General features: G+C 39.9%; 2 protein-coding genes across 2 annotated transcripts; one reads left to right on the forward strand and one right to left on the reverse strand.

The window, feature by feature from the left end:
• Positions 1-329: 329 nt before the first annotated feature.
• LOC107820668 (KH domain-containing protein At1g09660/At1g09670-like) lies at positions 330-934 on the forward strand. Its single transcript, XM_016646992.2, has one exon. The coding sequence runs from the start codon at positions 419-421 to the stop codon at positions 932-934; it is 516 nt and encodes a 171-aa protein (XP_016502478.2). The 5' UTR covers positions 330-418.
• A 7,972-nt stretch (positions 935-8,906) lies between these two features.
• On the reverse strand, positions 8,907-9,927 carry LOC107820667 (zinc finger BED domain-containing protein RICESLEEPER 2-like). Its single transcript, XM_075232406.1, has 2 exons — positions 9,294-9,927; positions 8,907-9,031 (listed from the first exon to the last, which is right to left on the reverse strand). The coding sequence occupies exons 1-2, from the start codon at positions 9,925-9,927 to the stop codon at positions 8,907-8,909; spliced, it is 759 nt and encodes a 252-aa protein (XP_075088507.1).
• Between the last annotated feature and the right edge of the window lie 3,132 nt (positions 9,928-13,059).

Genomic DNA, 13,059 nt, shown 5'->3' on the forward strand with positions numbered 1-13,059 from the left:
CTAAGTTAATACACGAAATTAGGTAAAATGACCAAAATACCCCTCGGGCCCACATCGCGAAATTGGGTAAAATTTATATTTTCAGAATCCTCATACTCTCACGAGTCTAACCATACCAAAATTATCCAAATCCAATGTCAAATCCTCAATCAAAACTTGAATTTTTGGTCTAAGAACTTTCCCCCAATTTTCATACAAATTCTGAAATTAAATGATGAATTCATGTTTAGATTAATGGGTTACAAGCAAAAAGGAGTTTAGAATTGTTACCCAATCGATATCTCTGAAAATCCCTCAAAACCTCGCTCAAACCCTCAAATCAAGGGGGAAGCAGACTTCAGCTTCTCTTCCCCCACCTTCATCTTTTTCCTTAACCATCAACACAGCTGTTCCTAGGGAAAAGTTGGGTTTTTATCAGATGATGAATATGGAGAATAGAATACCCCCTGGGAGTTATTTCCAGTACTCTCCTACTAGAATCCATGATCCACTTCAGAGGTCTTCTTCTCTTACAGATCGTGAAAGATATTTGGCCGATTTATTGGGAGAGAGGCAAAAATTGGGGCCATTCATGCAGATACTGCCTATATGCAGTAGGCTTCTAAACCAAGAAATCATGCGAGCATCGGCATTGTTGTCAAATCAGTTTGTAGATCAGGAAAGGATGGGACAAGAGAGTCCACATAGATCGATCAGTCAACAGATGAATGGAGGTCAGATAAATGTAGGGGCATGGAGTGCAATGCAAACTGAGGAAAACAGACTCCTCCAGAAAATGGCTCTGTTTCAACCTTCCCCCCTGGATTGGCATGTTGTGCCGGGAACTGCAACCACTCTTGTTGTGAAGAAAGTCATAAGACTGGATGTTCCAGTGGAGAAGTTCCCAAATTATAATTTTGTCGGTCGAATTCTGGGACCACGTGGGAATTTTTAAATTGCTCATGGTGTATTTGTTTTTGTCTTTTGCAATTTTGCATTGTTCTCTTCCCCCTCGTATAGGAAGAGAAATTGAAAGATAAACCTGGGTACGAGCACCTCAAAGAGCCACTACATCTCCTGGTGGAGGCTGAATTTCCGGAAGACATCATTGATGCCCGTATCGATCATGCAGTTTCAATCCTAGAGAACCTCTTAAAGCCTGTGGATGAATCTATGGATGTTTATAAGAAACAACAACTAAGGGAATTGTCCATGCTAAATGGTACATTAAAGGAAGAAAGCCCGAGCATGAATCCTCGAATGAGCCCTAGCATGTCTCCATTTAGTAATACAGGAATGAAACGAGCAAAGACGGGAAGATAACACCTATTCTTGGTCATCAGGGGACCCCTAATTGCTGGAATGTTGATTGCCTGTCTAGTGATAGGCCCAAAATATAGCTTATCCACCTGAGTAGTACGACTTCTGAGTCTACTTCTGGTACGGAATGCAGGCATCCCCCAGGCAGCTTCTTTAGATAGGTCTAATGGCTTTTTTCTGTAACCATCTTTCCTAGAGGTTTTGACCTTTAGTCTTAATCTAGGTTTAGTGGTCAATGTGTTAAAGCAATTACAATAATTTCATTCTTATTGAATACTCACATTGTTTCATGTATTATTTTAATGCAGACTAACTGCTTTAACTTCTGAATAAATATATTGAGAACATAAGCTTGATATAAAAAAAAATCCGAGCTCCCAAGCTCTAGTTTTCACAAAAATGGCTAAACCCTCAATTTTGAACTTAAACAATTTGCCCAGGTATTTCCTTCTTCTCGAACGCGGAAGGACCCTCGCATTCGCAAAGCACAACTTCGCTTGGTCCAGCTTTTCTTTATCACGAATGTGATGCCTAGTCACGAACGGGATGGACAATCTCCTCCTCCTACGCGAACGCGGGAACACCATCGGAATGCGTAGGTATAAGACCTCTCAACTTCGCGAACGCGGGAGAAACTTCGCAAACGCGAAGCATTAAACCTCCCCCAGCCCTAGCTCCTCTTCGCAAACGCGAGACCCCACTTGCGAATGCGAAGAAGGAAACTAGAACTGGGCTACTTCAAATTTCTACAATTTCTCTAAGTTCTAAAATGACCCGTTGAGCATCCGAAATATACCCGAGGCCCCAGGGACCTCAACCAAACATGTCAACCAATCCTAAAACATCATTCAAACTTGTTCCAACCTTTGGAACGCTCAAAACAACATCAATACACCAATTTAACATAGGATTCAAGCCTAAGAACTCCAAAACTCTCAAATTACGCTTTCAATCGGAAAATCTATCAAACCTCGTCCGAATGACCTGAAATTTTGCAAGCACACCACATTCAACACTACGGAGCTACACACCTCCAAAACATAGTCCAAACACGCCCCTAACGTGGAAATCATTCAACAGAGCTAACGGAACCAAGGAAATTTCATTCTGAGGCCGTTTTTACACTGCTCCGACTACGATCCAATTTCTAAAACTTAAACTCTCATTTAGGTACTAAGTGTCCCAAAACTCTCCGAAACTCAAAACCAAACATCCCGACAAATCAAAATAGTAGAAACAAACACGGGGAAAGCATCGCGAACGCGAAGCATTAAACCTCCCTCAGCCCCAGCCCCAGCTCCTTTTCGCGAACGCGAGACCCCACTCGCGAACGCGAAGTAGGAAACCAGAATTGGGCTGCTGCAATTTTCTACAATTTCTCTAAGTTCCAAAATGACCCGTTGAGCATCCGAAACATACCCGAGGCCCCCGGGACCTCAACCAAACATGTCAACCAATCCTAAAACATAATTCAAACTTGTTCCAACATTCGAAACGCTTAAAACAACATCAAAATACCAATTTAACATAGGATTCAAGCCTAAGAACTCCAAAACTCTCAAATAACGTTTTCGATCAAAAAGTCTATCAACCTCGTCTGAATGACCTAAAATTTTGCAAGCACATCACATTTAACACTATGAAGCTACTCCAACTTCCAGAATTTCATTCCGACCCCAATATCAAAATTTCACTATCAAACCGGAAACTTCAAAAAATTCAACTTTTGGCATTTCAAGCCTAAATTATCTGCGGAACTCCAAAACATAATCCGAACACGCCCCTAAGCCCAAAATCACCCAACGAAGCTAACGAAACCAACGGAATTCTATTCCAAGTCCGTCTTTACACTGCTCCGACTTCGATCCAATTTCTAAAACATAAACTCTCATTTAGGGACTAAGTGTCCCAAAACTCTCCGAAACTCAAAACCAAACATCCCGACAAATCAAAAAAGCAGAAAAAAATACGGGGAAAGCAATTAATAGGGGATCAGGGCATAATTATGAACCCGTCTAGGGAACACGTGATAGACATGCCGGAAACGGTGTTGCCCAAGGCTAAGGCTCCCTTGCCAAGGCCTCCTCCACCTTACCCTCAATGGCTTGCGAAGAAAATGAATGAAAACCAATTTAAGAAGTTCATAGAGATGATAAAAAGCTTGTCAATCAATGTTCCTTTGATGGAAGCTCTTGATCAAATGTCGGGTTACACCAAATTCATGAAAGACTTGGTGAGTAAAAAGAGATTCATGGATTGTGAGACCATCAAAATGACTCATCAAGTAAGTGCAATTGTGCATTCGATGGCTCCAAAACTTGAAGATCCCAACGCTTTCACCATTCTATGTACCATTGGGAGTGCCGATTTTGCAAAGGCATTGTGTGACTTAGGAGCGAGCATCAATTTGATGCCTTACTCCATGTTCAAAAATTTGGGTATTGGTCAACCGCGACCCACTTTAATGAGGTTGCAAATGGCGGATAGAATAATAAAGAGGCCTCTTGGTATTATTGATGATGTCCTTGTTCGGGAGGACAAGTTTATTTTACCTACTAGCTTTGTGATTTTGGACTGCGAGGTTGATTATGAGGTTCCGATCATATTAGGAAGACCTTTCCTTGCAATTGGGAAGCCATTGGTTGATGTGAAAGCAGGGGAGCTCACCTTCCGGGTGGGTGATGAAAAAGTGGTCTTTCATGTGTGCAAATCAATGAAGCAGCCCAACAGTACTGAAGTGTGCTCTTTTGTGGATCTTGTCACGGAAGTGATAGTTGATGATACTAGTGCACTTATCAATGTGGAGGATCCTCTAGAAGCAGTATTGTTGAACCTTGATGTCAATAAGGATGAAGTCGGGGTGGAGTGTGTCAATACTTTACATGGAATGGCTCTTACTCTTATGAGCCTCGAAAGCTCTCTTTGGATCTTGAGAATAGAAAGACTCCACCAACAAAGCCCTCAATTGAGGAACCTCCCGTTTTGGAGTTGAAGCCTTTGCCCTCACATCTTAGGTATGAATTCTTAGGCCCTAGTTCAACTTTACTTGTTATTCTTTCGTCTTGTCTTACTAACGTGCAGGTAGATACGACACTGGAGGTGCTCCAAAGAAAAAAGAAGGTAATTGGATGGACTCTAGCTAATATTCAGGGAATAAGCCCTGCCTTTTGCATGCACAAGATCATACTTGAAGATGATGCCAAACCCTCTGTGGAACATCAAAGGAGGTTGAACGAGGTTATACAAGAGGTTGTCAAAAATGAGGTGATCAAGTGGCTAGATAAAAGGGTTGTGTACCCCATCTCAGATAGTTCTTGGACTTTGCCGGTGCAATATGTGCCAAAAAAGGGTGGTATGATTGTAGTTACCAATGAGCAGAATGAGTTGATTCCCACCAGGACTGTCACCGGATGGAGGGTATGCATGGACTACCAGAAGCTGAATAAAGTTACCCGCAAGGATCAGTTTCCATTGCCATTTCTTGACCAGATGCTGGATATACTTGTTGGGCGTGTCTTCTACTGTTTTTTGGATGGATACTCAGGTTACAACCAGATTTTGATTGCTTCGGAAGATCTAGAGAAATCAACCTTCACGTGTCCGTATGGCACCTTTGCATTTTCTAGGATGCCTTTTGGTTTGTGTAATGCACCAGCTACCTTCCAGCGATGTATGATGGCTATTTTTATCGACACGGTGGAGGACTTTTTGGAGGTATTTATGGATGATTTCAGTGACGTAGGGGACTCATTTGATGAGTGTTTGAGGAACATTGACAAAGTGTTGACCCGATGTGAGGAGACAAATCTAGTGCTTAACTGGGAGAAATGCCACTTTATGGTCGAGGAGGGTATTGTCCTTGGCCATAAGATTTCAAAGCATGGTATAGAGGTGGACAAGGCCAAAATTGAAATGATTTCAAAGCTTCCTCATCCTACTTCTGTCAAGGGGGTTAGAAGTTTTCTTAGACATGCGGGGTTCTACCGAAGATTCATCAAAGACTTTTCTAAGATAGTGAACCCTTTGTGCAAGTTATTAGAAAAGGATGCCAAGTTCGTGTTTAATGATGAATACATGAAGGATTTTGAATTTCTCAAGTACAAATTGACACCACTCCCATTATTATCGCACCCTATTGGAGCTTACCTTTTGAGCTCATGTGTGATGCAAGTGACGTTACGGTAGGAGTTGTCTTGGGTCAAAGAGTCAACAAGATGTTTCACCCGGTGTATTATGCAAGCAAGAGAATGAATGATGCTCAAGTGAATTACACGGTGATGGAAAAAGAGTTGCTAGAAATTGTGTTTGCAATGGAGAAATTTAGGCCTTATCTCATGGGGCCCAAGGTAATAGTTCATACTGACCATGAAGCACTCCGCTACTTGATGACAAAGAAGGATTCCAAAGCAAGGTTGATGAGATGGGTTCTATTAATTCAAGAGTTTGACCTTGAGATTATTGATTGGAAAGGAGTGAAAACCAAGTGGCGGAACACTTGTCCCGCTTGGAGGAAGAGGGGAGGCCTTGTGATGGCCTTGAAATTAATGATTCATTCCCTGATGAGCAACTCCTCTCTGTATCTATGAATATCATGCCTTAGTTTGTGGATGTTGCCAACTTTCTTGTGACTAGTATTGTTCCGTGTGAGCTCTCTTCTAACCAAAGGAAGAAGCTCAAACGGGATAGCTTGGACTACTACTGGGATGAGCCTTATTTGTTCAAAATTTGCAATGATGGTATGATCTGAAGATGTGTTCTAGAAGAGGAGCAACTGAGTATTCTTGATGATTTTCATTCCTCTCCCTACTATGGTCACCATGGTGAGGCAAGGACGACTTCAAAGGTGCTTAGCTATGGATTTTATTGGCCAACATTGTACAAGGATACGGGTAATCTTGTGAAGAGATGTGATGAGTGCCAGAGAGCTGGTAGAATTTCAAAGAAGGATGAAATGTCTCTCACCACTATTCTTGAGGTTGACATATTTGATGTGTGGGGCATCGACTTCATGGGACCTTTTGTAAGTACATGTGGTAACACATACATTCTGGTGGCCGTTGATTATGTTTCCAAGTGCGTTGAGGTCGTGGCTTTACCCAATAATGAGGCCCAGAGTGTTGTGTCTTTTCTTAAGAAGAGTATATTTATTCGCTTTGGCACTCCTCGAGCAATCATCAGTGATGGGGGTTCTCATTTCTGCAATAAGGCATTTGATACTTTGCTTGCAAGGTATGGTGCCAATCATAAGGTTTCAACCCCTTATTATCCTCAGGCTAGTGGGAAAGTTGAGTTCTTCAACGGGTAGATTAAGAGCATATTGTCAAAGACCGTCAATGCAAATAGAACTGACTGGTCAAAGAAATTAGATGATGCTTTGTGGGCTTACAGGACTGCTTGCAAGACTCTGATTGGTATGTCTCCATACTGGTTGGTGTTTGGGAAAGCTTTCCATCTACTGGTTGAGTTAGAGCACAAGGCCATGTGGGCTTTGAGGAAGTTAAATCTTAAATGGGATGTTGCAGCAAATCTTCGGGTGGAGCAACATAATGAGCTTGATAAGTTCCGGTTTCATGCTTATTCCATCTCGTCCTTATATAAGGACAAGATGAAGTATTTACATGACAAGTATGCTCGTGGCAAGGAGTTCAAAGTAGGTGATTTGGTTCTCTTGTTCAACTCTCGGTTACGACTGATTCCGGGAAAGCTTAAGTCAAAATGGAGTAGACCTTTTGAAGTGGTGCTTGTGACTCCATTTGGTGCTCTTGATTTGAGAAAAAAATGGTGAGATCTTCAGAGTTAATGGGAACAGAGTCAAGCACTATCTTGGCAAGTTTGATGACAGCCACGTGGTGGCAATGATCCATCTCAAGTGATTGATGGTAACCTGCGTCGTGCCGCGACGTTAAATCAGGTGCTTCTTGGGAGGTAATGATAACTAGGGATTTTAATACATTTTATACTCCTTCTTGCTTCTTACAATGATCACAAGTTATGCTTGATTGTAGGTTTGATCAACAAAGTGACAAGATGTCAAAAATCAGCTCAAAAGGAGTGAAACCTGCACAAGTGCCAACAACAAGACAAGCTCAGGCAAAGCAGGCCCAGTGCGGTCGCACACCATTCTGTGCGATCCGTATTAGGAGATTCAGAGAGGTGGATTTCCAGGCAAAGCTGCAATACGGACGCACTAGGTTTTGTGCGGTCCGCACTGAAGGCAATGCGGCTGCACTCGATTTAGTGCGGTCCGCAGAACCCAAGATCAGAGAGGTGCCATATTTGAGGATTGAAGCATATGCGGTTCGCGGTCCATTTTATGCGGACCGCACTAGAAGCCTATGCGGCTGCAGTCCATTATGTGCGGTCCGCATTGCCTAAGTTCAGAGAGCTGTATTTTCAAGTTCAGAGCTCTAGTGCAGCCGCACACCATTTTGTGCGGTCTACACTAACCCCGCAGGGGCATTTTTGTCCAGAACTTTTAGCTTAGTATAAATAATTTATTTTCCCATTTTTAGGGTATGAGATAGTTTTGTAACGTAGTTGCGCTCGTGGGTTCGCCTTTTTTAGCCATTTTGGGAAATTTTATCTACTTTTCATCAATAAATCTTGTTATTTACCTTGGTGATTAATTAATATGAGTTATTCTTCATCTATTTCTTGCTTTTCTTCTTTAATTATGAGTAGCTAGACCCATAAGCTAGGGTTGTGGCTCAACCCTAGTGTGGGTAATTGATGGGTCGTGTATTTTAAGGCTAGATTGACTATGGGTGTTTGATACCAATTTCATGGTTAATTGCTGAACTAGTGGTTGCAAACACTAGTTTGTGTTTAGTTGACTAGGGCTCTTCTTGAGAAAGAGAGCCTAAGTCTCCGAAATTGGTCCAACAAGGAATTAGGGCATACTCAAGAGATTGATAGTCTCAATTAAAGGGTTAAACCTCGAGAGAGTAATACCCGACTTGAACCCTAGTTGCCTGTGCATATTTGCATACCCAATTGGTCTTGAGAAAGTCAAATCGGGCAAAATCACTTGAACCACCGAGAGGTGTATAGTGGGTAATATCATGCAATGGTTATATCATACTCCCTAATTATGTCAATCGTGTCTTAGATTCAATTACCAGTCAATTAACCATCTAGGTGAAAGTCATTACCCTAGTGCCTTTTAAACCATTTGAACAACCCTTTTTAGTTTAACTCTTAGCTCAATCTAGTTGTATTTACCATTTGTATTTTGATAGTAATAGAAGTAAAAAAGAAAACCCCAAAAATGAGTAAAAGTGCAATTTGGAACACTTACGCAACTCTACACTAGATAGATACTCGATTTCAAATTTTAGCTCTCTGTGAAAATCGATCCTGACCCTAAATCGGGTAAAAACTGCTCCGCGACCGGACCCGAATCGCCTAAAAATTTTGCCGCACCATAAAAAATGACCTAAGAAACAATAGTCATTGTCTCGCCATGACCGTTCCTCATTTTTTAGCGTTTCAGGTAGGGGTGGGCATTCGGTATTTAAGAATTTCGGTTCGGTATTCAGTTTATCAATTGTGTATACCAAATATCATACCAAAATATTTCGGTACGGTTCGGTATTTCTTATTTTGGTTCAATTGTGTATACCACAATGTTTGCACTCTACTTTGCGAACTTCTCCGTTATCTTCTTTCACCACAAAGTATTCCCAAATATCGGAGCGTTGAGCAGGAGCACGGGGCATGATTGCACTTGAACCTAAAAAAAATATAAATCATAAGTTAGAATATTATATTTTGATGATAATAAAACAAAACTACAAAATATTAAGTATATCACCAAACAAATAGAGTATTAAACTTACTACTCAAGATGCAAGTTGCAACTATACATCAAACAATGCTAGTAGTGCTTCCATTATTTTCCATATCTAAAGATAATACGACCAAATATGTCATACAAATGAAAAAGCATGATATATTATTTTGAATTAAAATATACACAAAATATTAAAGCTTACCAAGCTCGAGTTCCTCAAGATACTTCAAGTCTTCTTCAACACTAATAGGATTTTTCTCTTCTCTAAGCCAATCTTGAACACAAATAAGAGCTTGCACATATTTAGGAGTCAATGAACTCCTAAATAAATCAAGAATGCGGCCACCAGTTCTAAACGTGCATTCCGACGCCACACTAGAAATTGGAATTGCCAACACATCACGAGCCAACTCCGAAAGAATAGGAAATCTAGGAGCATGTGTTTTCCACCAACTCAAGATATCAAATTCTTCACTAAAAGGCTTTTGTTCTTCACTAATGTATTTATCCAACTCTAATTTAGCACCCCCACTTCCATTATCTTCCTTTTGTTTCTTCAAGCTAAGCTCAGTCCTTATTTTTGATGCACTTATAACACTCCTACTAGGTATATTAGATGTGTTGTTAGATGAAGTAGAACTAGATGGAGATTGAGGACAAGATTCGGTTGAATACTTTTTTAGATACTCTCCAAACAAAGAATTCATATAAGCATATACCTCAGCATTTATTTTCTTCCCTTTTTCCTCCCCAAAAAGTTCTTCAAGTGCTCCCTCAACATATTCAAATTTGTTACGTGGATCCAAGACGGAAGCAATAAAAATTATTTTATTCATCTTTTCAGGCTCACCCCAATACTTCTTGAACTTTTCTTGCATTTGCTCAGCCATTTTTCTCAAATGCTCATCCTCACTAGCTAAACACATTTTCAAATGACAATAAAGTTCAGATACATCCTCAAAATGAGAATTACAAGTGACATAACGTGAACCTGAAACTTTTTTAGTTAGCTCGTGAAATCTTGCAAGAAACTCTATCACATTCCTCACATTCACCCAATCATTAGATTCAAGAGGACGTGCATTACCACCATCTTCACAAAGATGAGAACATTGATATGCAGAAAATCCATCATCAAAAAGATGCAACTTGTCAAAGGCTTTTTCAAAGTGTTGTGCTGTATCCAACATCAAATAGGTGGAATTCCACCTGGTAGGAACATCCAAACACAACGTTTTGGTACATTCTACCTTTACATGTGCACAACACTGTTTAAACTTTAAGGTCCTTGCAGGCGAAGATCTCACATACCTCACAATATTTCTAACACGTGTCACAGAAGCATCAAGTTCTTTCAAACCATCTTGCACAATTAGATTTAGTATATGAGCCATGCATCTCACATGAAGATGTTTACCACACATCATATTAGTTTTCCACATATCTAGCTGTTTAGACAATTCTTTGACAGTGACATCATTTGAAGAAGCATTGTCCACGGTAATAGTGAAAACCTTGTCTAATTTCCATTCAAGCAAACAATCCCTAATAGCTTTAGCCATCTCTTCACCCTTATGACTAGTGATAGGGCAAAAATTTAGTATTCTTTTATGCAACTTCCAATCCCTATCAATGAAGTGGGCTGTCAAACACATATAATTTATTCTTTGTAATGAAGTCCAAGTGTCTGTTGTTAGGCAAATTTTTAGTTGTTCTTCTCTAAAAGAACTTCTTAGATTTTGCCTCAATTCACCGTAAACTTCATAACAATTCCTTGTTATTGTTCTACGAGAAGGAAGACGAAATAGTGGTTGAGTTTTTCTCATAAACTTCATAAAGCCTTCATTTTCTACAAAGCTAAATGGTAGTTCATCAATAACTATCATCTCAATTAAGGCCCCCCTAACCACTTTTTGATCAAATTTTCAAATTGATCTTTCATCATTTTGGCAAGGTTGAAAATTTATCTTTGTTTGACTATTATCTTGAGTAATGTTAAGTGGGTATTCTTTGCATCTAAGCAAATGATTCTTCAATCCTGTTGTTCCATTCTTAGATGAATTAGCAACATAAGCTTGTTTACAATATCGACACCGTGCTTTCCCAACCCCATTAACCTCAAATTTATCAAAATGGTTCCAAACGTCAAACCTAGGTTGCATGGTTTTCCTTTTCTTGGAATCTTGAGTATCAATGGAGTTGGTGTTACTATCTACCGTAATAGGTAAACTTTCACTAGAACCAATATCACTTACTTTACTTGTATCTTTCATCTATACAAAATTAAACAAATATAAACATAAATTAACAATCAACAAATTAACCACCTTGCTATCAGTAATGCTGAGAGAATGTAAATATGAGAGTGCATTTTTAGATTTTAGTTATTTCAAACTAGCTATAAGTAGCTTCAACTACCATGTTTCTGCTTCTCCCTACGGGCTACAAGTGCTACCAAAATTTTTAAAATAATGAACCCCATAAAGTCTTGAACCGTTGAACGTGCAAGTCAATTAGAGCTCATATTCTGACTATAAGGTAAAGAAAAGATTAGGATTTCTCTTCAAAACACCAAGGAAGGAAGGATCTTTATTCTTTCCATTTTCGCTAGCAACTTTCTTTAAAATATTTGAAACACGATTTCAGAACACACACACTCTCTGTTTTTTGGGTTTTTACTCTTTCGGCACACTGATAAGAACTGGCATACTCAATGTCAATGGAGTTACCAAGTATACCTTGCACTGATCAATAAGTTAGAATTTATACTTCTTTTGCCACATCTAGAAAAATACATTAATTTCAGAAAGAAAAATGAATAACAAAATAAATCCTCTTCACCTCTAACTCATCTGCTAAAGCAAGTCAACAACCAAAAAAAAAGCAAGTAGAAACATACCTTCGAAAATTGAAACTATCACAAGTTCGCAACAGTAGCGTCTTCGTTTGCCCGAAATTTTTGAGGAGTGAGGACTGAGGACTGAGGAATCGAATCGAGCTCGGAAATCGCCTAATGCCCTAATCGCCTACTCAGTCAACTGTATCTGACTTTCAGTACCTAACGAATTAGCCCTAATCTTTTTAGAGTGGGATGGGGCAATGGGCTGAGGCGCTGGGAAGTTGGAATTATAAAATTATTAGAGTGGGCAGGGGCGATGGGTTGGGCTAGGGCAGTGGACTTGGGCAATCCGCAATAAGAAAATGTATTTTAAAAAAATGGTATTTCAATATTTCGGTATACCGGAATTTCAAATTTCTAATACCGAGGACCGTACCGAAATATCGAAATTGCAATACCGAATTAGATCGAAATACCGAAAAAACCGAAACCGAAATACCAATTTAATTCGGTTCGGTTTGTAATTCGGTTTTTCGGATTTTATGCCCACTCCTAGTTTCAGGGCCATAAAACGAAATTTCACCTAATTCCTAGATTCTCGTCTACTATAGCCCACACCATATGCATGCATCCTGCCGACCGGACCAAATAACCCAAAATTTTGCTGGACTATCAAAAACGACCTAAGGAACAATAATCATCACCTCGCCATGACCGTTCCTCATTTTTGGCGTTTTAGGGCCAGAAAACTGGAATTTCACCCGTTTTCTAAATTTTCATGTATTATAGTCCACGCCATCTACAAGCATATGGGAGAACATCACCTAGAAAATTTTTGAAAAATCAAATTCGACCTAAGGAACAACAGTTATTGCCTCGCTATGACTGTTCCTCATTTTTTTAGCATTTTAAGGCCATAAAACTGAAATTCCGCCTAATTCCTAGATTTTTGACTCCTATAGCCCACACGATCTGCATGCATCCAGGTGACCGGACCCGAATCACCTGAAAATTTGCTCGGCTATCAAAAACGACGTAAGGAACAATAGTCATCGTCTCGCCATGACCATTCCTCATTTTTTGGTGTTTTAGTGCCATACAACTAGAATTCCGCCTGATTCCCTAATTT

The sequence above is a fragment of the Nicotiana tabacum genome, chromosome 16, assembly GCF_000715075.1.
Source record: "Nicotiana tabacum cultivar K326 chromosome 16, ASM71507v2, whole genome shotgun sequence".
Classification (NCBI taxonomy): domain Eukaryota; kingdom Viridiplantae; phylum Streptophyta; class Magnoliopsida; order Solanales; family Solanaceae; genus Nicotiana; species Nicotiana tabacum.